Source organism: Pituophis catenifer, unplaced genomic scaffold (assembly GCF_029215685.1).
Source record: "Pituophis catenifer annectens isolate HBS135680 unplaced genomic scaffold, rPitCat1.0.hap2 SCAF_2, whole genome shotgun sequence".
Taxonomy (NCBI): Eukaryota; Metazoa; Chordata; class Lepidosauria; order Squamata; family Colubridae; genus Pituophis; species Pituophis catenifer.
Genome location: NW_027256882.1, coordinates 218,085,326 through 218,111,069, shown reverse-complemented (window position 1 = coordinate 218,111,069; position 25,744 = coordinate 218,085,326). Strand labels below are relative to the sequence as shown.

General features: G+C 39.9%; 1 protein-coding gene across 1 annotated transcript in view; it reads left to right on the top strand.

Moving 5' to 3' along the window:
* Window positions 1-25,744, top strand: part of ADAMTSL1 (ADAMTS like 1) — a 508,728-nt gene that overhangs the window by 252,948 nt on the left and 230,036 nt on the right. The window contains exon 3 of the mRNA XM_070938587.1: window positions 20,532-20,659. Coding sequence (XP_070794688.1) covers window positions 20,532-20,659 — 128 coding nt within the window. The remainder of the gene's footprint in view (window positions 1-20,531; window positions 20,660-25,744) is intronic.

Below are 25,744 nucleotides of genomic sequence, written 5' to 3'. Positions count from 1 at the left end.
ACACACACACACACACAAACACACATACTTGACCCTGTCTTAATGGATTTGTGTTTTACTATATATATATATATATATATATATATATATATATATATATATATATATAGTATATAGTATATATATATACTATAGTGTGTGTGTGTGTGTGTGTGTGTGTGTGTGTGTGTATACAAATACTATATACTATACTATTATATATGTATGTGTGTGTGTGTGTGTGTGTATATATGTATATATATATATGTTTTCTCAGGTTTTCGCGGGTGTTCGTATGTAGGTCTTTGGTTATTCGGGTCTTCTCCCACGTAAAATTGGAAGTGTCTTGGCGACATTTCGACGAACTCTCATTCGTCATCTTCAGGCTGGTGTTCTCGGCTTCGTGCTTCCTGGAAGCACGTTGCTCCTGGAAGCACGAAGCCGAGAACACCAGCCTGAAGATGACGAATGAGACTTCGTCGAAACGTCGCCAAGACACTTCCAATTTTACGTGGGAGAAGACCCGAATAACCAAAGACCTACATATATATATCTTTGATTATTTGGGTTTTCTCCCACATAAAATTGGAAGTGTCTTGGCGACGTTTCGACGAAGTCTCATTCATTATCTTCAGGCTGGTGTTTTCGGCTTCTTTGCTCCTAGAAGCACAAAGCCGAAAATACCAGCCTGAAGATAACAAATGAGACTTCGTCGAAATGTTGCCAAGACACTTCCAATTTTACATGGGAGAAAACCCGAATAACCAAAGACCTACATACAAACACCCGCAAAAACCTCAGAATATATATATATATATATATATATATATATATATATATATATATATATATATATACATACACACACACACACACACACACACACATAGACACACACACACACACACACACACACACACACATATATATATTTATATATTATATATTATATATTATATTATATATTATATATATATATATTTATATATATATTCGTGCTTCCAGGAGCAACGTGCTTCCAGGAAGCACGAAGCCGAGAACACCAGCCTGAAGATGACGAATGAGAGTTCGTCGAAATGTCGCCAAGACACTTCCAATTTTACGTGGGAGAAGACCCGAATAACCAAAGACCTACATACGAACACCCGCGAAAACCTGAGAAAACATATATATATATACATATATACACACACACACACACACACATACATATATAATAGTATAGTATATAGTATTTGTATACACACACACACACACACACACACACACACACACACTATAGTATATATATATACTATATAGTATATATATACTATATACGTGGGAGAAGACCCGAATAACCAAAGACCTACATACAAACACCCGCGAAAACCTGAGAAAACATATATATATATATATATATATATATAACCCTGTCTTAATGGATTTGTGTTTTACTATATATATATTATATATATAGTATATAATATTTGTATATACTACATATATATATGTAATAGAGAGGGGAGGGCAATATCCTTTCCATCTCAACATTGCTAATCAATCTTTTTTATAGCCTTTAGGAGTAAAACACAAATCCATTAAGACAGGGTCAAGTATGTACTAAGCTGTTAAACTCATTGTTTGACTTGACCCCATCACTGTCTCCCAGCCTAAGCTGCTTATACACTGCCATGAACCCCTTGAAGAAAAGATAGGATGAAGAGAACATTAAATAAGCAGACATTTCAGAGCTTTTTGCAGAAACTCTGATTCATTGTAAATAATCATTCCAGCTCTACAGTTCTCCAAAATGTCCACAGTTCTTATCTATGTGCATCCATATATATATTTAGATGTACAGAGGGAGAATTATTTCAGTTGGGATCCCTATATTTCATTTATAGATGTGCCCTGGGATTGCTCAGTTTGTAAAAGAGAACCATATTTTAAATGGTGAGATGCTAAAATCATTTTGTACACATGCAGTAAATCTACTTTTCCCACAAAGGATTCACTCAAGGAGTTACAACCCATCACAGTTTCTTCCATCAGAAGGGAGAGGTATGTTGTATGTGTTCATTATACATTGTGGTGATAAGTTCAGGACTACTAGTACTATAGCGACACTTTTAATGTGCCTCCTAACCATCTAAATGTGTATCTCTCTGTCAAGATATGCAATCCATTCCTCTTGAACTGGCCTATGGATAGCCCATGTTTCCGACTCTTAAGGTGTCTCTATGCAGTATCTTGCTGTTTTCCTTCCTCAATTTCTCCAAAGCAGTTTGAAAGTGACCATGTGATCATCTTCATACCTGAGAACCCTGAGAAAAAGCGTATGAAGTAATTCTCACTCCAGTGCAAAAATTGTTCTTCAGTCAATATCTTATCCCTTGAGAGATGGCAAGATGTGGATCTCTCAAAAAAGCTCTCACTGCATTCCATCCAGAAAGACAATAAAAATATATTGCTGGGCTTCCAAGGACATGTCATATATTTGGCTATTTCCCATCCATTCAAAACCAGATTGTTGCATATAAATTCCCATTGAATTCAGAGATTGGGATGCAACACTGAATATTAGCAGCCAGGTGTGCTTTCCAAGCACCTCACGATTTTGGATGAACTGGCCAAACATATAGCTGCAACTAGGTTTGTAGGCAAAAGATCAATTTTCGTTATTTATAAAAGGAAGGAAAATCAAGAGAGATAGTTTTTAGAGGAATTGTTAAACTAACTAGCAACTGACTCTGAGGATTAAGATCTTGTTTGCTGATAAAAGGCTGCCTATAAAATGGAAAAATGAAGCATTTTAGAAAGAATTGTGAAGCTTAACTGAAAGTAACTAAGAAGTTTGGAGATTTAGGTTGGCTGGAGAAATCTACCACATCTCCAAGTTCCGGCAGTGGAGAAAGCAAGAGTCTCACAAATGAGAAGGCAGGCTGCCCCCAGACGCTACCAGACTCATGTGTCTCATGCTTAAAAAGGAATATTTGTGAGCCAGAAGTAAGCTGGCCCCATGGGAGAACACGGAGCTCTTTCAGAGTGTCATAGTATTTCAAGCATTAGTTGTTAGTATCAGGGAAGCTTCCATTATATTTATAAACATTAGATACCCCACATTCTAAAAGAAATGTGTTCTAGGTGTTGATTCAGAACATTGAAAGATTTACTAAGTTACTTGCAAGTAGTTATTCTATACTAAGTAAAGAGTGGGTGGAATGAAAATGTCCTGCCACATTGCTAAATTCCAATTAGGCTTTAGTTGTTCCCCTCCAGGCCCATCACACACTTCTGAATCGGAGCAGGTCTGAGAACTGTCATGATCTGTCATTCACTGACTTGTTTCTTTTGTAAGATTTGTTGGGACCTAAAGGCTAAGAACAGACCTTAATCCAGTAGTGGGATTCAAGTAATTTAACAACTGGTTCTCTGCCCTAATGATTTCTTTCAACAACCAGTTTGCCAAACTTCTCAGAAAGTTAACAACCGGTTCTCCCGAAGTGGTGTGAACTGGCTGAATCCCACCACTGCCTTAATCATAAACTAAGTCATAATCCCAGAGCCAGTTTGGTGAAGTGGTCAAGAAGTTGGTTTAGAAACCGGGAGACTGTAAATTTTAATCCCACATTAGACACAAAAACTGGCTGTGTGACACTGGACCAGTTAGTCTCCTTCAGCCCAGCCCACATGAAGTCATTCTTGTGAGAAAAATAGGAGGAGGAAGGAGTATTATGTATGTTTGCCACTTTGAGTTACTTATATAGTAACAAAGGCAGAATTTAATTTTTTTTTTTTTAAAAAAAAGTCAAAATTACTTGGCTTTGCAAAGGTCAACCAAATTCACAAGAATGTTATTTCTATCACTCCACTGTGTGGGCAGGATATAATTTACAAGAGACAGGCTAACAAGTGTAAACAAAGGGATTGGGCAACCAGATTCTGTAGACACCCAAGTCTTTTTTGCGGAAGCTGCACATCTAGCCAACATTGACTGATTTTGGAGAAAGCTAAGCAAATTCAAACTAGATGGGAAACCACTAGGAACGAAAGCTTAGACTGGAAGGTTGAAAGAATAGGCCTGGAAGGACACCCACTGTGCTGAAATGACTACATAGGAGCTCCCATCAGGAGTTGAGTTAGTCTCAAAGAAGTCTGCAGTTCTGCTTTGATCTTATAGTGGTAAAATGCTACTCAGTTCTTCACTGTGGGAAGTGGAGTTAAGTTTTTGTTTTCCATATTGTGTCATTGTAGCCACACATATAATGGGAAAGAGGGAGTTTGAGAAGCAACCTTGACACTGCCATGTTTAACTTCTGCTTAAAACTGCTATTCCTTGTCCGGATGAGTCAAACCTGACCTAGCAACCCCCACACAAGCAGTGGGTCGAAAAACAACCATAAAAGAATTAGTAGACTATGGCAGATTCAGTCTGAATTACTGGAGAACTACAATAGTGCTGATCCACAGTTGGATAAGAAGGCATTAGAAGCAAGAGGACCATGAGAAGCAGCAGACGTGAGTCTTTGCCAAGGTCAGTTGCCCCTTTACTGGTCTTCACTAAGGCACAAGATTGGAGCGGGGAAGGAAACAAGGAGGTTCAACATGCAGCATGAGAACAGAAAGTATTTCTGGGATGCTTTGAGTTTAGCTAGTTGGGAAGTGAATTATCAATTGCCTTTTTGTGCACATGAATGAGCTCTCCATTTGGAAACATGTTGACATTGTTCATTATATTATAATGTACGTAGCATACGCGTTAAATATATTGTAAAAATAAAACTTTATCTTGGAACCCTAAAATAACGAAAGGTTAATAAATGAAACGAACTGTACAATGATTTGTTACATTTGAATTAATAGGTTGATTCCTCAAGGAGATCTAGAAGAAGAATTCATAGATCCTATGTGGAACTTTAAAAAAAAAAAAACAGTGAAGGGAAACCATGGTGCATATGTTCCCACTCATTCCTGAAGCGCATTGTTGGACTTGGGACTGATCATATTCTATCAGGGCGAAATATGAGTGGCATTATTCTCATAACTTGCCGTAATTTAAGGAATAATCAGTGTAGAAACTGAACTGAATTGGAACTGCAATTAGGAGAGAAGGGGCTATATCCTCCACCATAGCACAAACACACAGAGCTCTGCCTATGTTTCTCATATATAAATACCAAGTATGTAGAGCCTGATCTAGATTGGGATTGCAGAGAGAAGAAGAAGATCTCTTCGTACGTCACTTTCCAATTGCCATCATGTCCATTTTATAAAGAAAAAAATGTAGACAAAGGCACACAAAGACAAACCACATTGCTAAATCCTGCTCCTCCAAAGAAGAAATAGGCTTTCTCTGAATTTGTGGATCCAGGCCTGAATTTGTGGATTCTCTGAGTTTGTGGAGTCTCTGAACTTGTGGATTCTCCTGTCAGGGTGGTCACGGCAGTCAGGATGGGAGGCGACACCGGTGTGAGCTGTTTAGGACCGAGTCTGCAGAGGAAACGAAGCTCCGCCTCCCTGCTCCAGGCATCAGTTTTTTCGACTCGGTAGAGTAGGACAGGCGTGTCTCACATCCTTTCCTCTTCAGACCCGGCTCTATTAATACAAATTCATGGATCCAGCACATGTGATGTGCAGGAATATGCTTTAACCAATCCGCCAAAATGACTTCCTCATTTGTGCATAAATATTTCCGTGTCAGAAAGCGGACCCTTCGTATCTCTTCTCCCAGTTAAACCATGCTAAGATCCAAATAGAACGGTTCTCCCATTAATAAACACATCAAACAATCACAGGCGGTTTCAGCATCATTGATCCGGATTTCAAAAGGCTTCTGGAAACATGCAGTTGAGATACCTGCCGCTTTCTCAGCAATTGTCAGCCGTACAAGATAGACCAGACTAAGATACTATGCCAAGTAGTGAATACTATTGTAACAGCTATTGGTTTATTTGTTAAGCGTTTTTTTTATACAACCTTCATTGCTTTTATACAGAGGTCTTCAAACTTGGCAGCTTTAAGACTTGTGGACTTCAACACCCAAAATCCTCCAGCCAGCTATGCTGGGAATTCTGGGAGTTGAAATCCACAAGTCTTAAAGCTGCCAAGTTTGAAGACCTCTGCTTTTATAAGTAACTCAAAGCAACGAACATATAAAATACTCCTTCCTCCTCCTATAATTGAAATCTGCCATCATGTCTCCTTTTAGCTTTCTTTTATTTGGGCTAAACAAACCCAGTTCTTATAATCATTCTTCACAGATTTAGTTTCCAAGCCCTTCACCGTCTTCATCGTTCTTCTCTGCATACGGTATTTTTCCCTTCAAGATTTTTCCCCTACCCTCAATTTATATGTGAAACTGGTTGACTACAATAACACCTCCCACTCACATTATCAAGGGCTGTCCCCCCCCCCCCCCCGACCCCAGTGTTACAGCTGTCAAGAGTAACCATTTGCACAATTAGCTTGTAGACTGAACCTTAAATTCTTTGTTTTGCAGCTGTATGTAGGAAAATGTATTCGGTCATTCTTCTTTTGTGCAAGTATATCTGCCATGCTACAGCTACCCATCTGTTTCTACGTTTAAAGCTGTGCGAAGGAAAGGATTTTCCAATGCTGACTCCAAAAATGCACATTTTCCCCCCCATGGCTACTCATTTTGTGTATGCAACTGGCATTTGCGTACGCCAGCTGAGTTGGCGTACATTGTTCGAGTCTCTTTATCCACATAGCTCAATCATTTCTCTTATGCACCGCATTTCTGTATAGAGCAATGACTTCAGAATCTGATCTCAAATTCTGACTTCAAAATCAGAACACAAGATCAGAGTTAATGTGCCAGCAGTCAAGAGTCCCCTCCCCTTAGAAATTTGGATAGCATCACATTTTGATGATGGCATTTAGGAAAGTGGCTAAGATGGACTCCCCCACCCCACCCCCCACGGTGGTTTTATCTAAGATGCCATTGGGTTGTGTATGCCAAAGTAATTTGATTCTGTGTTGTTGTTTATTTTAAAATTTTATTTATATATTAATTTGCCTCCTCAACTCCTGGTCACTACCTGGACCAATACTTGCAGTTTTCTTGATAAGATTGTTGGAAGTGGTTTTCAGGGTAGATACAGTTGCCCTAACTAAGCCCATTAATATTTCTTATACTAAACAAATTCACATGTGTTGTTTTGTTTTGATTTTTCTTCATATGGTTATTATTTATCATAGAAAAATACTGAAAACAAAAGCAATTTGTTTCCAGGTTGCCTGTTAAGTATTTAAATATCTATTTCTGCCTTTTTTTTTTTTCCATAAGAGAAAGCAATCTTACTAAATATTTTGGTTCATAAAAAGATGAAGGTAAAGGTTTTACGTATCCAGTCATATCTGGGCTGGTGCTCCACTCCATTTCTTAGCTGAGGGAGTCAGAGTTGTCCGAAGACATTTCTGGGGTCATGTGGCCAGCATGACTATATGCCAAGGCACATGGAACGTTATTTACCTTCCCACCAAAGTGGTACCTATTTATCTACTCACATTTGCATGCTTTCGAACTGCTAGATTGGGCAGGAGCTGGGAAATCCATTGGTTGATTTCATGTTGATACTAAGGTATAATGTGATTTGTTTAGTTTTGGCATAGCATACTACTGTATTCTCCAAGTCACTATGCTTTTTTTAAAATGAGAGGTTAGTATATTGTGAGGACCCTGCTATCATGACTTATTCAACAAGTCATGATTACAACAGTTTGTAAAGCCAACACTGAATTCAGCGAGACTTTCTGCGCAGTAAATAAAAATGCAGCCCTAGATATAATTCAGTGGCTTGGCATTTGGGAGGTTTCTTTCCTATTGCCAAGATAAAGTTATCTTGACTTCATGTGAATATAATGGTCCTCTTAATCTTGAAGGTTTGTACATCTAAGATCTACAGTATTCTCTTAATTACAGCTTTGAAGTTATCTTGCTAGACATCAGTAGCTCTGTGCCATGAATAACATCGGATCAGTCTAGCGCTGCAACTTTATAGTCCTGCATTTGCCATCTGTTTGTTATGTGATCATCTAAAGTAGCATTCTCAAGAGAGAGATGGACTTAAAAAAAAGATCTGAATCTTATTGCTATTCAGCGTCGGTAGCAAATTTCTTTTATTTGTTATTCATTTATTAGTAAACCTCTATGCCACCCATCTCGCTGAGGTGACTCTAGGAGGCTTGGAGTCATATAAAGCCTTTTCACAAGCTTTAGATTGAATGTATGTTGCCATGTTTCTGTGGATGTTGTTTTGAGCATGCTGTTGCATGGTTTTTATTTTGGTAATCCTGTAAACAAATAAGCTTGCAACTTCTCTTTGTAATCGTTGCTTTGGTTTTTCTCTTTGATGTGCAATTTCAGTGTCCCTAAATGTATCAAGAAGCATTCTTAATTGATGTTTATTAAATCTTGTTATAAATTGTTAAGCTCAATGCCAGATGCAAATTGTGGAAGTCATAAAACTGTCATATCTATTGCCTGCCAGGCACTGCTATTTAGCTATTTGTTTCCTTTGAAAAGGAACAATGACCTTGCCTTAGCTGTATTTCCCAGTTTAGAGTCATGGGGAATTGTGTATCGTTTCTGACTGTTCATTCAGGATTCTGATGAATTTGAATTTGCTAACTAAAATGACCCCCAGGTGTTACAATTTGATGCATTTTATGCATTGGTATTAATAGTCTTTAAACTGAGAAAAAAAATCAATTTGAAGGGAATATGTGAGAATTTTGAGCATATTGTGGCACTGTATTTATTTTTATTTCAGTGACAATATAAATACTATTTTATTTACTAGCAGCAACAAATGATAGGCAGCTGCAGCAAGTAGAAAAAGATGCTGAGATATATGAGTTTAATTGCAGGGGAAGAAGAGATTGGCATATATATTACTAACTTGTCCATATGTGGGTTGAGTTTTGGGTTTTTTTTTTTTTTTTTTTGATAAATTCATGTACAGATGCATAGTAGTCCACATTTCCTCTTTATTAATTCCACACAAGACATTTATGTTATGCCTGTGGAATGCAAGCTGAGCAGCTAGATATATTTACTAAATAAAATAAATGCAACGGTGTCCTTTCATATAATCACAATTTTCAAACATTACGGTTAACAATGTTACAAAAACACAGTAGTAGGAATGCTGCTGTTCAAAGCAATTCTTTTCTAAAACAGAAATGTCTTAAAGTTCTTTTAAAAAACCCTAACTTTCTTCATTTCCCAGACAAAGGTTTTTAGTAAGGCTCTAGAGACTGGTAATGGAATCTCCTGCATTGGCCTAACCTTTGTCCACTGGGGGTGGGGGGGGGGGTTGGGAAGCCTAATTTGTTGTTTGCCATGTAAATTGAATACTGTATATTATTCACCATATTAACATGGTTTTTAAACAAGTAGTTGTGATATGCCCTCTTTTGTTAAATCTAGCTATATGGAATAATATTAAAAGTGTCAAGAAAAAGTTAACACCAGTGGTTGCGCAGTGGTTAGAATGCAGTACTGCAGGCTACTTCTGCTGACTGCCAGCTGCCTGCAATTTGGCAGTTCGAATCTCACCAGGCTCAAGATTGATTCAGGCTTCCATCTTTCCAAGATCCGTAAAATGAGCCAGATTGTTGGGGGCAATATGCTGACTCTGTAAACTGCTTAGAGAGGGCTGTAATGCACTGTGAAGTGGCATGTAAGTCAAAGTGCTATTGCTATTGCTATTAAGTGTATACAGGAAACTAATGTACAATATAAGGATAGGATAGATTTCAAGCAATTTGGAAAAGCTATTGTCACAATTGTATTGCTTGAATGGGGAAAGAGTTCTTATGAATGATACTTTGAATTAAATGAAATATAGTATCTGTAGTTTCCCATTCTTGCCTTTTTATGAATATTGAATATCAAAATACCCAGGCAAATCAAAAATTGGAGAACAGAACTAGAGTAGTTTGACTCATTTCAAGATTACCATATTTTTCGGACTATAAGACGCTCCTGACTATAAGACGCACCTAGCTTTTGGGAGGAAAAAAAAAATCTGCCTCTGCCTCCCAGCCACCCATCACCACTGCCACCTATTGCCGTCTCTGCTTGCCCCATTTTTAGCCCGTTCCAGGCGGCGGGGATAGGTGCCTGGAACGGGCTGAAAATAGAATGTGCGGAGGCCAAAAATGGGGTGCGCAGAGGCCAAAAACGTGACATGCAGAAGCTGAAAATGGGGTGCATGGAGACAGCAATAGGTGACAGTGGCGATGAGTGCCAACAGTGCTGATAGGTAGTGGCTATCCCTGCAGCCTGGAACAGCTGATCAGTGGTATTCTGGGAAGCAGATCCAACCACCAATCAGCTGCTCGTGCTAAAACAGGCTGTGTTGAAGCTGAACAGGCTGTTTGCTGTTTGCTGCAAGGAAGCAAATTGCTGGGAGGCAGAGGCTGAAGGGTGGGGGCTGGCGAGTGGGTGGGGCTTCGGCAACATTCGCTCTATAAGACGCACAGACATTTCCACTAACTTTTTCTGGGGGGGAAGTGCATCTTATAGTCCAAAAAATACGGTATTTTACCATTGCTGGCTTATTAATAAGAAATAAGAAATTATGAGTGTGAAAGATAATTTGGTCATGTGGTTAAGGTACTGGACCAGGTGTGGGGAGATTTGAAATCTAGTTTTCCTTTAGGCAGGAAGGTGGATAGTTTTAAGCCAGTCACACTTTCTCAGCCCTAGGAAGAAGCAGTTGCAAGCCACTTCTGAAAATCTTGCCAAGATCCATTAAGTTGCCAGGAATTAAGGCTGAACTGAAGACACTCAAAAATAAAATAACTAATATATATACATGTATGTAATGGGGTAAGCAGCAAAACAAATTATCAATTGCTGAGTTATCAATAATAAATCCTTATTTTGAGCTGTTTAGTAGTTCCATATTCTGTTGCTTTTTGATATTAAACAGGTTCTTCAATAAGCAGATAGAGTGGCCTAGTACTCATTCTTTTAAGGGAAGACCTTAATTTGTTATGATCTACACCAGAGGTGTCCAACTTTGGCAACTTTAAGACTTGTGGACTTCAACTGTCAGAATTTCCCAGCCAGAATGGCTGTCTGAGGAATTCTGGGAATTGAAGTCCCAAAGTCTTAAAGTTGCCAAGGTTGGATATCCCTAGTCTACACAGTCAAAAACTTTAGTACTGTACAATCAGGAAAGCAAAAATAAACATATTTAGAGACTAGCTTGCTTTTTTCATTATCCATTTGATATTAAACATATGTTCTTGGGTGCCACTGCATCTTCTGAATCCAATCTGTGTCCTTCACTGTTCCTGTTCCATGTAAATCTGCATAACAAAAATCTGAGAATTCTCTTACAGCGTATGAGATAAATTCAACTGTTCAGTAGTTTGAGCATTATTAGTTTTCAATTACATGATCAGAGGAATAAATTTTAGAATATGGCTTTTAAAAAGGTATGTCAATTCTATTCCAATGTTTGCATGGTGTTTCATTTACTGTAGGTTGGCATTCCTTAGTTTTCTTCCTTAGCTGTTTAATGTAAAAAGAAAAGACAACTAGTTCTTGCTCCAATGAGAGTTTGAGACAGTGATTCAATGCCTAGCACCATGTCTTTGATTCTAATTTATGGGGAAAAAAACAAGGTTTATCCCTCTGTACTGTAATTTATGGCAGAAGGCTCTTTAATCAAACAGTTTACCAATATGTTGTCCATTTTTCAAAGAGTATTTTCATTGGCAAGATTTGCCGTCTATTGGTATGGAGAGAGAGGTGTGATAATATTCTTTAGAAGTTTATCTTGCCTGATTAAATCAGTTTCATAATTTTGTTGTATTCCTCAATGCACCAAACCTAGCATTTTTGTCTAATGATGCCCTTGAGGGAGAATAGAATAGGGTAGGGTAGGGTAGGGTAGGGTAGGGTAGGGTAGGGTAGGATAGGATAGGATAGGATAGGATAGGATAGGATAGGATAGGATAGGATAGAAGGCTGAGGATAAAGTTTTTCTACTAGTGACCTATGCATAAAAATAACAAGGAGGGTTGCCAAATTTTATTCCATTGCAGTTGAGGGGATATGGATTTAATTTTGAAAGCGTCAACATGGAAATGTACTTTGATCCCTAGTTATAGAGTGCCATGCATTTTAGTAATTCTTTGATATGTTTTATAATGTTACTGCCTTTGGTCTAAAGTTGTACTGATTTTTGGTCTTCACCCCAGATATGAATTCACATTGTGAAGACCTGCTTTTCACAGTAACTATCCCGGCAGAATTTGTATGTTGCTTCTTGAAGTCTTGTTACATTTTGTCTCCTAAAATGTTTTTACTACTTCAAATCCTTAAGTGTTAATTCAGCAATAAACAAAAACAGGCAGTGAAAAAGGGATTGGACAGGTTGGCTGTTTATATATATGAGAGTGGTGCTCAGTAAACAAATACATTCTCCTCTAATCTTTTAAATGGCCTTTAAGGCATTGCTAGTTGTTTCAAGAGAGGAGAGAAAATCACTTTCCCTTAACATTAAACATGGCCTGAATTGAATTACGTTTATTCTACTTGTTCAAAGAAAACTTAGAGCCTATTCCAGATGCAGATCATATGTTTCTTAGAGAACAATTATAATAAATTTTGGAGTAGAAATAGCAGGCACGTGGCTTTATTCTGGGTGGGTGTGAAATTTTATTTCCAGAAAGTTGGATTCTTCATTCTAATCAAGTTGCTCTTAGGCTTGGAGTTTGGGATGAGGTAAAAGCTGTAGATGTATCTGATTTAACTGCTATTTCAGCTTATTCCTTAGAGCAGGGATGTCTAACTCAAGGCCTGTGGGCCAGATGTGGCCCGCAAGGTGCTTAGATCTGGCCCACAGGGCCACCCTGGAAACATCAAAGGATTGGCCCGCGGTGCCTCTGCCAGTGAAAACAGAGCTCTGTTTTCGCTGGCAGAGGATTGCAGGAGGCCATCACAGCCGAAAACGGAGCTCACGAGCCTGTTTTCACTGGCAGAGGATTGCAGGAGGCCATCACAGCTGAAAACGGAGCTCACGAGCCTGTTTTTGCTGGCAGAGCACCCCGGCCACCAGAAGCGCTCCCAACATGACTGACGTCAAGCTGGCCACGCCCACCCTGGCCATGCCAATCCCGACCCCCCAAGATCAAACACAACCCTGATGCGGCCCTCAATGAAATCGAGTTTTGACACTCCTGACTTATAGTATTGTAGGACCTTACCTGATTTGAAGATGTCCTTATCATCAGCCAGACACACCCCATTCTCACACGCTTTCTCTCATACATGTACACACATACCCACAAATTGCAGATTTAAAGAATCATGACGTGCCAGTTGTCAAAGTGTGAAATACTAGCATCCAACTCTCAAATCCAAAATACATGGTGATAAAAATGCCTCTGCTTGGGTGATCTTGTTCAGTTGTTGGCACTGGCTGTGGTCAAAATTTGATCTGTTATCTGGCTTTCCTTTAATTATTGCCTTTATCCTACCGATTATGGGATTGATTCAAAATTAAGTCATGTGGCGTTTTAATAAAGATAAGAGGGAATTTAATTCAGTGTGTCTAATGAGCATAACAATACGTGCATTGGATCTGATACATTTGGGTAGCATGGATTAATTCATTCTTGGGAGTTTCCCCCTCTGACTCTTGGATCAAAGCCAAACAATGCAATGTTGCATGTTACAGTGGTTAAACTGAGATCCTGTTATCCATTTAAATTAGAAACGGGTCTTTAGAAATGCTTTGACAGGGGGAGGAGGGGAGAAGGGAAAGCTCCTACATCTGTTTCGGATGCATTTTTGACCTCCATAGAATCCATTGGCCACAGTAGCTCTCCAGAGTAGATTGATTGTACCCTTAAAGCAAACTTGTTTCACAGAGCTCTATCAATTGAAGAGGGATGGTGTAGTCTACTAAGTTAACTGCTCGTATGGGAAACCTTTCTTTTCTCTCTTCTTCGTGCTCAGAGCAGCAAAGTTTTAAAAAACTTCTGTGCTGAGCCATAACAGCCTTGTACTGTTTAATTTAATCTGCCCACAGTATTTCCTTCGGATGTACCATGTGGTTATCTACGGCGTGATTTGCAAGCCACTTATTCCTCTCTTACAGTGCTGTGCATTTAAAAAGCGAAAATGTAGGAAATTGGAAAACCGTGCATTTCCATAGATGGGAAATGTGTGGGGTTGCAGGGATGAAAAGTTAGCACACCATTAGAGAGTGGTTTCATATAAGCAAACCATGCCAACTATAGATGTACATTCACTGTCAGTAAAGTGGAGTAGAATACAGCAGAAGGCGTCAGAAGAGCTCCTCTCTTGAGGGGGATTAAAAAAATATAATAAATAAATAAATAAGTAAAATATTCAAAATATAGATTACATGCGGAGGATACACATGCACAGATTACACCTCCACCTTTCTTCAGAATAATTCTATTTAAAAGAAACATAAATGACTAAGTGGAAGCTATACATCATATACCACTCCATACTGTTTGTCAAAGCTTGGTTAAATTGTACAGCTATCCAAGGGTTTGCAACTGCTCTGTGTGTGTTTGTGTGTGTGTGAGAGAGAGGGGGGGGGAGAATGGAGAAGATACCATGTTTTTGTATAAAAAAGAACACTGCTTAGGGGGTGCCGAAAGCCCTACTAAGCAGGTATATACAAAAGTATGAAGGCTATTGCTTAACGCATTGTAAGCCGCCCTGAGTCTTCGGAGAAGGGCGGCATATAAATCAAACCAATACATAAATAAATGTTGATTTTGACAATTCTGTTTTATCATTTTGTTTTTTACAATTTCTATTAAAGAAGCTTTCAACAGAATAAAAGCAGTGCAAATTTTAAGTTGAAAATAATAAGTTGAACATTTTTTAAAAAAAAATCTTTCTATTGTTTTGTGAATTTGAATCCAACATTTTCTGGCTTTTCTATAAGTATGCCGGGCATGATAAAACGACTCATCCCATTTTTAACATAAATTTTATTTATGTTGCCCATCTAGTCTTCTGGGGCTGCTTTCTAATTGAGGTCTGAAGTACATTTAATACTTTATAATTTTTCTGGAATCTTATACCAATGGTACATCATCTTATAAACATTCCCTTTTAGGTTATAACATAATGTAAGTTTCAGTCCTTTAACCACATATTTTCCCACGGTGTCATCAATATGTGTTATGTCCAAAATCCTTAGCCCATATTATACAGCCTTTCATTTGTTGTTCTTCTATTTCAATAAATTTCAATTAAATTTATACATTTTAATCACTGCATGTTCATTAATTGTACATCATTCAACTTCAAATTTTGTCTTCTGCTTCTTAATTACAAATGTCCTATTATCTTCCTTAAATCTTTCTCTTAATTGTACATAGGAAAACCATTGAAAATTAAATCCCCCTGCAACTAGTTGTTCTTTTGATTTTATCTTATATTTTCTATACTCTTGTTCTAACAACTCTTGATAAGTTAACCATTTCTATTTATCTGTTGTTTCTTTTCCATAAAATGCTTCTTGAGACCCATCAAGGTATTTTGGGGTACAGTCTGGTTTTTTTTATCTATTTTCTCAATATGGCAATAATAGACCTCAATAATAGACCGCTACTTCAGTAAGTGGGTTTATATGTAGATTGTTTTGGTTGACTTCTTGCAATGATTACTGAAAATAATGCAAGATAAATGTTTAGTAGCATTACTTTGTATATCAACTTCCCTTATCTCCAATATTCAGTTAGTAGAGAACAAATAGATAAAGTCGATATGCTCCTTAATTTCTGAATCACCTGTTTGGATAGCAATACCATTTTACATCCAACTGCAATTTAATTTTACATCCAGCTGCAATTTAATGGCAGATCAGTAGCAGTTGGGGAAAAGTAAGACATACAGGCAGGTAAATTTTCAAAGAATCCAAAACAGAGGACTAGAGGTATGTAAAACCTTATATGGGAGATGGGTGGCATAAAAAAAGCTAATAAATATATAAAAATAAAATAAAACATGTTGAATTCAAAACATCTCTTTTGAGTTTGAAAAGTTGTTTCGGATTTGAAATGGGTTGCTTAGACCTTCCCAGGTATTTCAATGCTCAGGCCAGTCTGGGTTAAAACTTCTGTTTTGAATCTGTATCAGGTGTTTCAAGTTTGGAACAGGATTGTTTTGATTTTGAACCATTTGCAGAATAGCCAGAACACCTGTTTCAAACTCTATAAATGCAGTTCTTCAAACTTCAAATGTTGAATGCAAAAAAACATTCTGCATATTACTATTTATTTTCAACATCCTGCATTCTTCATGTAACATGCCATGTAAATCCTCCTTGAGTGATTTTTTTTTGGGGGGGAAGTAACTTTCCAGTAACTTTCTCATGCCAGTTGAAGCAGCATAATCATGCATGCTGGAAACAAAATGCTATCTGTGCAAAAAAAAAAATGGCTCTTTAAACCTTTGATGTATCACCACTATATCAGGCCAATGATCTTGCTAAAACCAAGGACTAACAGCAGCCTCTTCCATAGCAACTGTTGGCAACCTCTCGGATGTATTTTATGGTTCCAAAACCCCAAATGGATGGAGCAGGGATAGAAAATCATACTTTAAAAAGTAGTTAGGCTTATTCACGACTAGGTACCATGTGGGTTGTTGCTATTTCTCACTTCAACAAATCTTATAGGATGGTTATCATGGGAAAAAAATGAGATGGAAGTGTTCTGTCCCTGTCCCACACACGCACCCCCACAGACGGCCCGGAGTTAATAAGCCACACGACAAAGTCTTTGAAGATAAAGCTGGCAGCAACCCAGTGGCTAGCTGCCAATTCAGACTTTACTCACACAAAACAAATATTAGACTGCAAGCATTCCGATAAAGCAGGCAAAGTTTCAGCAATACAAGGATTAGTCCAAATGCAGTCCGACAAGGCAGGCAGAAGTCCAGTAACGCAGAGATCATGGATTATTTCTAGTTTTTGCTCGTCACAAACTGAACCGGCCACCACACCCACATTTATACCCTGTGGGGTGTGGTCCAGTGACTCAGCTAGTCTCTGGCACACCTTCCCCTCTTCTGTGCACGCTTCTCCCTGCGCCGCTGTCGAGGATCCAGCCAGCACTTATCTCCTTCGTCGCTGTCCACCTGTGGCTGCGGGGACATGCTTGGCTCTGGGCCTATCTCTTGGCCTTCTGTGTCCTCTGGAGGCATTGCCAGAGAGGAGGGTCCTGGAGAGGGAGGCCTTGCCAACTCCTCTCCCTCACTCTCAGAGTCTGCATCTGTCGATAGCCCAGGCTCAGGCAACGGAGCCGCAACAGGAAGCAGAGGTGGTATTTAGCTGGTTTGGACTGGTTTGCCCGAACTGATAGTGGAAATCGCGGGTGGGCCTGCCCTCCCACCCTCCCACCCTCCTGCTCTCCCGCCTTGGCTCTATGCTGTCCTATTTAGGCACATTTTTTAGGCCGGGCGCATGCGCAGAAGGCATACATGAGAGCAAAGCGCATGCACGGAAGGCCGGGGGCATGTGCAGAAGATGTGCACACAAAGCAAGCGCATGGCAAACCAGTGGTAACAAAATGTGAATTCCACCGCTGGATGGAAGGCTATATATGTTGCTTTAAACCAGGGCTGTCAAACTCGTGGCCCACCGGCCGGATGCGTCACGCACTAGCCATGCTCACGCCTAGTTTAGCAAAGGGAGGAAAAGTTGCGATACGTCACGTGATGCCACCGTGACGATGTGAATTTGACACCCCTGCTTTAAACTCAAGAAAAATACATAGTTTTCAAATATAAATGTATAACTGCTGACCTTCCTGAGAAGCCTGGCTGTATATTAAATCTGTTTTCAAGCTAAAGGTGTACTGGGTCTGTTCTGTTCCCCAGGCCTCTGGCTCCACTGGGAACAGGCAGATAAACTCTAGCAAACAGGTTTTCATACAGATTGTTTATTAGGGTATCCTCAAACATAGACTTACAATCTTGGTGAGTCAAGATGAGTCCAGGTGAGATTCATCCTCATTTCATAATCTGTGCCATTTCCTAGTGTAAAATGATGGCAGTTCTGTCCCCCTGTTCAGAAAGCATGCTTCTCTCTTCTGTGGTAATTCAAAATAGCCGGGTCTTTGTTCTGCACCCAGGCAGAAAGCCTCAGTGGCCAATCAGACACACAGAAATGGTCACATGTCATGGATTACTTTTCCCCATAATGCAATCTCTCTCTACATCTCCCACAATGCAATCTCTTAAGGAGACAGCTCTTAATCCTTAAAATAACTAATTCACTATGACTCACTATCTGTAACAGCACAGGGTCCACCGAACCAGAGGGGTCTTTGTAAACAAGCCTACAGCAACTGTGGGCTGGCAGGTTGCATCTCACTGTAATTTGAAGACGATGCAGTCAGCTCAGAACAAACAGTGGATGGCTGTTTGTGAGCCAGACAAGGCACTCATCATTTTCACCTATAGGAAAATGTCTTTCTGTTGGATCATACAGGTGTTTGTAACTAAATGTCATTAGATTTTAAAAGGGGAAAAAAAAACTTAACAGCCTATATTTTTGCATTCCCTTAGCATGACTAATAAATAAACTCTTGATTCCTTCATTCGTAGTACCAACAACTGTCAACCCTAATGTTAATGACTCTCAGCAGCCACATTGGTGGGTCTTATTTGATAAAGGACATTAAAGAGAGTGGGCCCCAGGCACAGTGCCCAGTTGTTGGTAGATGTTGAGGGTTTGGATCTGGCTCTGTGATAAGTTCAAAGGCTTTCCTGAACAGATTATACAAAACCGTTCACGGTGCCAGTCTGCAGGCCCCTTTCCCCCACTTTTCTCTGCCCCACCTTTTCTTGCTTGTGAATAACTACATTCAACGCTGAAGTCTTTGGCCAAACTTTGTGCATTTTGAGAAAGAGTTTTCTTTACTCAACTCAATAGTCGCAATTTGTATGTCACCATTTTGCTAAAAGCCCTGGTTTAAGTTCTTGGAGAACCCTGGAATTACCATATCAGTCGCTGGTTATTGTGCCTGGTACTGTTCGCTTTCGGAAGAAACAATTCTGATGTTTTCCTGTTGGTCACCTTCGTCCTGTTGCATTGTTGTTCAATGCATTTTGTAGACATACCTCTGTTCCTTATTTATGTAAGTGTTTACGTTTCATTTATTCTTTAAAGATTACAACCAAAGAGGGTTTTCCCCCACCCCCCTTTTTGAAGGGTTTTAGCGAAATAGTTCAATTCAGATCCCATGAACTAATGTTTAGAAGTGGGGAGGGAGGGGGGAAGGTGCTTAGCTGGAGTAGAGAAAATCTTTTCACAGCAGTCAAGATTATCTTAGTACAGTTGCTGGCCTAGTGCCCAACACTGACCTCTGAAATGCAAGACACGGTGCCTGGCATTTGCATCTCTGATTTCCCCACCCCCTTTTATTTTTCCTGGTTTAATAAAATATACAAACAAACGTTTGCTTGTTTAATGGCTCTTTTCCACAGTTACAGTTATTTTGTGTTTGGGGAGTCTGCACTAAGGGAGGCTCATCCAATCTCATTGTACACGTGTTGTGCATTGACAATAAAGGTTTGAATTGAATTGAAGTTACACTGATGCGTTTAGTTTCTGCCCTTGAGGAAGCAGAAAAGTATGCTGACAAAAGCCACTGCCATAGCTGTGCCCAATTTTGCATCTCATTCAGGTGTCCTGTCAGCCATTCTTTCCTTCTTGCATTTCCAGGGAGCACCCAGTACAGGTTAGTGTCAGTGATGACAATTGGGATCGGAATTTCCGTTGCTAAACAACACAGTCATAAGATGTGGCATCATGTGATCATATCACTTGATGTAAATTGCTGCCATTAAGCAAATCAGTGCAGGTGATTTCATGAAGTGAGATGGCGTGTGGCTGCCATTTGTGACTTCTTGCTGGCTTCCCAATGAGTTTGCTTGTAGGAAGCTGAGAAAGTCACAAATGGGGGATTGTGTGACCATAGTATATGTCATAATTGTGAGCCAGGTGCTAAGAAACTGGATTGAGATCATGTGACCAAGGGAGCAGAGCAAGCAACGTTAGTATGAGTGCCAGTCATAACTGCCACTTTAACACTGTTGTAAGTTTGAATGGTCACTGAATGAGTGGTGATTAAATGAGGATCACCTGTAAATGAATACTGAGCTGCAGTAAGTAGAAGTATACTTAGGTTCAGGGTTCAAGAACTGAGGTTGCTACCCCAGCCTCTATGAGGCAGATGGATTCTGATCTATAAGGTGGGACTTACACATACATAATGTTCAGGCTGCATTTTTGATATATATCAGCAATCTAATCCACAATGTGCAAAAATGGAAACATGTACAGAATGTAAATGCTTGTATACAGGTAGTCCTCGATCTACGACCACTGTTGAGCCCAAAATTTCTGTTGTTAAGTGAGACATTTGTCAAGGGAGTACTGTATATAGCAATAATTTGGCAGAGTCTTCACTTTTTTGAATGTAGGCCAAATTCTCTTCCCTTCATACTGTCTTTTGTTCCCTTCTAGAGTTCTCGAACTGCTCGATCTGAAGAGGACCGAGATAGTCTCTGGGATGCCTGGGGCTCCTGGAGTGAATGTTCCCGTACTTGTGGTGGAGGTGCTTCATACTCCTTGAGACGCTGCTTAAGCAGCAAGTAAGTAGTTAAAACATTTTTTGAACCTGTGTACTGTAAGATGTATCTTGCAGTGGAAAAGAACTAGCTTAAACTCAGAAGATGGTATTTTTTTCAGCAACTAATCCAGCAAGTTGGATCACTTCCCCCACAATTATATAATGCATTAAAAATGTGCAGAGCAGGGCAATAAAGACTTCTTTACACAGCATTTGTATTTTTTATTTATTTATTTATTTTTATTTTTAATTTGATTTATATGCCGCCCTTCTCCGGAGACTCAGGGCGGCTTACAATGCGTTAAGCAATAGCCTTCATACTTTTGTATATTTATACAAAGTCAGTTTATTGCCCCCACAAACTGGGTCCTCAATTTATCTACCTTAGAAAGGATGGAAGGCTGAGTCAACTTTGAGCCTGGTGGGATTCAAACTTACAGTAATTGCAGACAGCTGGTTAATCACAATGCTATCAGTCTGCTGAGCCACCAGGCCCAGTGATTGTAAACCATCTAGCCTCCCTGAGTCTTCGGAGAGGGGCGGCATACAAATTGAATTAATAAAATAAAATAAATCTCCCATCCAAAATGATAATCTTTTCCACTTGTGCTAAATTTGAGCTAAACTTCCCTTTTTTTGCACCCTGAATTATTTTGTCAGCTGGGAGGTCTAATATCAAAAGAGATTAAATGTCAGGGTTGTCAAACTCGCATCATCACATCATCGTCACGTGAAGTATCGCAACTTTTTCCCCCTTCACTAAACTGGTGGTAGGCGTGGGCACTGTGTGATGCATCTGGCCCATGGGCCACGAATTTGACACTCCTGTTATAGTTAGTCCTTGACTTACAACCACAACTGGGACCACAATTTCCACTGCTCAATAAGGTGGTTGTTAAGCCAGTCACACCTGATTCTACAGCCTTTTTTTTTTTTTTTTTTTGCAACGGTTGTTAAATTAATCACTGCAGTTGTTAAGTGAATCATGTGGTCATTAAGCAAATCCACTTCCCCCCCTCCAAGTTTGGTTGTTGGAAGCTAGTTGGCGATCACATGACCCCAGGACATTGCAATCGTCGTAAATGCATGCCAGTTATGAAGCACACAAATTCTGATCATGTAAGCATAGAGATGCTGCAGCCGTCATAAGTGCAAAGATCAGTCACTTTTTTCAGTGGTGAACGAATGGTTGTAAGTTGAGGAATTCCTATATTGCATTTGTGTATTTTCCTCCAGGTATCTAACCATTAATGTCTGCAAGTTCATATTTTCAATGATCTACGAAGTTCCATTTTTACAAATGGGTTTCCTTCCGTTACAAAGCACAGCCAGGATAAAACGAGGAAGTAATGAATAGCTGCCGCGTGTTGGGTTGAGATGATTACTAAATGCTTCCTCCCTAAAATTTGGGCAGAAGTTAGTGGGGTTAATGGAGCAAAAGGGAAGATCCAAACTGAAACTCCTACAGACAGATCCTAGAGGTATCTCTGAATGCCCAGAGTTTGGTGATGTCTAAACCAAATTAAATAAATAAAATGACAGCTAATGCTAATTAAAACTAGCTTGTAACCCATTCTTCCATACCTCTCATGTTCTATCCATACTCCTATCTTGTACATCTTGTTGGGTGCAATATGCTGATTCTGTAAACTGCTTAGAGAGAGCTATAAAGCAGTATATAAGTCTAAGTGCTATTGCTATCTTCTCTTACCATAACATGTTGTTGCAGAGATGAAAAAAATCCTCGCATTTGGCCAAGTAATCCTAGCCACTGGCTTGCATAGCGAAAACAATGTTTTTAGCCAGAAACTTGTATTTACAGGGGGGGGGGGGAATCAGGAAAGGGTAAAAAAAACATGTTGTTGAAATGCAACCTTACAAGCTAATTTTCTCATTCTTAAAAAGAAATAATAAATAAAAAGATTGTTTTTTTAAAAATAAGCAATGGACAACATTACTGTAGAAAAATTGTTTCCTGATTCTGAAATGGATAGCTAAATAATAAAATCTGTACTGATGTGATGGTTCTTGTGCTGATAGTCAACCATGTGCAAGGAGAAAAATGTCTATTTTGTAAGACGCTGGCATGCTTCCATTAATAACTCCCGCAGTCTAATCAGAAAGAGTGGGAAGCCCCAGTCACTCTTGATTTCAAAAAAGTTACTTAATTTCTAAGAAAAAGAACTTCAAAATCAATAAGGATGCTTGATTTGCCTGCTGAAAAAAGGAGCACCATAAACAAACTCTGTATTGTTGCAAAGAAAATAACATGTACATGACTGTGGACTCTCCATTATTTGAGCTTAACTAGAGGGTGGTTTTACTGCATCCCCACCCCCCTCCATTCTCATAATCTTGCCAGCTTTGTGCAAACAAGACCTCAACTTACAACTACAGCTGGGACCAGAATTTTCATTGCTAAGCAAGGGGATTATTAAGTGAACCACACCCAATTCTACCACCTTTTTTTTTTTTTGCCATGGCCATTAAGTGAACCACAGCAGTTATTAAATGCAATCAGCGAATACAGCTTTCCCCATTGACTTTGCTTGTCGGAAGCCATCTAGGAAGCTGCAGATGGCGATCACATGATCTTGGGATGCTCCAGCGATCATACATACACCCCGATGGTCAAGTAGCCCAGAGTTGGATCATATGACTTGGGATGCTGGGACTGTCATCGATGTAAGGACTAGTCAAAAGTCATTTTTTTCAGCGCCGTTGTAACTACGGACAGTCACTAAATGAATTGATATAAATCAAGGACTACATGGATGAATCTTTTATGGCGGGGGTGTCAAACTTGATTTCATTGAGGGCCGCACCAGGATTGTGTTTGACCTCAGAGGGAGTGGGGGCTGGCCATGGTGGGCATGGCAGCTTGACATCCCTCGTGTTGGGGGCACCTGTGATGGCCAAGTGCTAAGGCAAGACTTCCCTGAGACCCTCCCTTACTCTCATTATAATCTCCTTCCTTCCTTCCTTCTTTCTTTCCTTCCTTCCTTCTTTCCTTTTCTTCTTTTTCCTTCCCTCTTCATTCTCCTCTCTTCTTCCTTCTCTTATTTCCTTATTTTTACTTCCTTGCTCTCTTCCCATCTTCCTTTCTTTTTCTTTTTCTTTGTCTTTCCTCTTTCCCTTTCTCCTTTCCTCTCAAATGCAAAAGGGGAAACATTTCTCCTTTTGTTTTGTTTTGTTTTTAGTTTGTTTTGATAGCCCTCTGCTAGTGAAAATGGAGTCCGGAGGGGCTGTGTGCAGCTGCCCACACCCCATTTTTGCCCACGACGGCCTCCTGCAGCCCTCTGCCAGTGAAAACGGAGCTTGGGGGTGTGTTTTCGCTGGCAGAGGCACCGAGAGTCGGTCCTTTACTGTTTCCAGGCTGGCCGTGCGGGCCAGATCTAAGCACCCCACGTGCTTTGTGTTTGATACTCCTGTTCTATGGCAATGAATAAAAAGACAGGAAAAGTGGGAAGAATCCTGCAGTGGGAAGAATCCTGCAGACTTCAGTGTTTGGATGCCAAAAGGGAGAAGGTTGCAAAGACTGCTGAAGACCTTTCCCACATAGCTCCCATCTGTTCCAGCTGTTAATCTTTTCCCAAACCCAAAAAGGCTACTTCCAATAGCTGCCACCTTCTAAAGCTGCTTCACATACCTTCTATGATTTCTCTGTGTCTGCACATGGGCTGCTGGAAGGCAGGAGGGGTCTTTCGAGAAGCTGGGAGGTCTTCTCTACACAGCCTGCAATTCTCTCTCTCTCTACATATGGTTGGAAATAGTTGGCAGAGGTTTAAAAATGATTCCAAAGTTGCATATTCAATAGGAAGTCAGAAAATCCAACTGCCCGGACCGATTATTTCCTTTATTAACTGAGAAGGTTCGCGTAATTCAGAATTAACAAGGAAAGAAGAAATAATGGGATTGCCTTAATATTATTTTAATGGTTTTAATTAAACAACTTTTAACATTTAATTAAAAATGAGTTTATTAAGCGCTCAACAGAGAGTCTATGGCTTCTCTGCCTAATGATGAGGTCAGCGGCCTCTCTGAGCAAACATGAGCCACCAATCCTTTCCTTGAGGTAGCCTGATTGATGGAACGGTCAAAAACCGAACCAAATCATACCGGGAAATAAATGTTCAAGTTTCATCAGAATTCTTTGAAGCAGAGATTGACCAAAAAGACTATCAGCCTGCAGAGGCAGCATGCAATCAGGCACCTACCCTGTTTTCCCCAAAATAAGACATCCCCCTGATAATAAGCCCAATTGGGCTTTTTAGCGCAGGGCAATAAGGCCAAGCACTTATTTCAGGGTTCCAAAAAATATAAGACAGGGTCTTATTTTGGGGAAAACATGGTATGTATGACAGCTTCAAGAGATGTTATGCCTGAGTCGATGACAGACCCAATTCTGAAAATAAGGGAAAATGTTCTGGTAGGGCCTTTTAACCTCAGAACATGCTGGCAGCTATAACGGGCTGAATCAAGGCAATTAGGACATCTCTTTGAGAGAAGGGGTAGCATTGCCCCTAATCATAAAACGTAAATTGTTTCAACTTCTACCTTCAAAATGATGTTGTGATGATCCCGGGCATGGCACGAAAGCAACACAATAGGTGTAATTCCCCTTTATTACTCCAACTGTGCCTCCAAATATGCCCACATTCACTACAAGTCCTGGAGCAAAGCTCTCACATGCACCTTCAGAAGCCTCTGGCTGCAAGTAGTCCAGTAAGCCAGGTTAATCAAACAGCAACCAGGGCCAGCAGTCCAATAAGCCAGGTTAGCTAAGCAGTAACCAGAACAAGAAGTTCAGCGAAGCAGGCAAACTGGCAAGCCCCACAACACAGAGTACAGCAATCTCCAGGTTTTGGCAAGTGCACATGAGGCTCCACCGATTCAACACTTGTTCCCGACAAATGCCCCTCCCACCGGCACCTCTTTACATCTCAGTCCCCAGGTGTGCCTTGTGAAAGGGGGTGGGGCACCCAGCTCAGTCTGCATTGATCTCACCGTCTCTCTTCCCTCCTTGCTCTCGGATCAGGAGGGGGGTAGTCCTTGCTCTTCTCCTGAGCTCTCCCTGTCTGCAGGCCTTTCTAATTCAGAAAAGCCT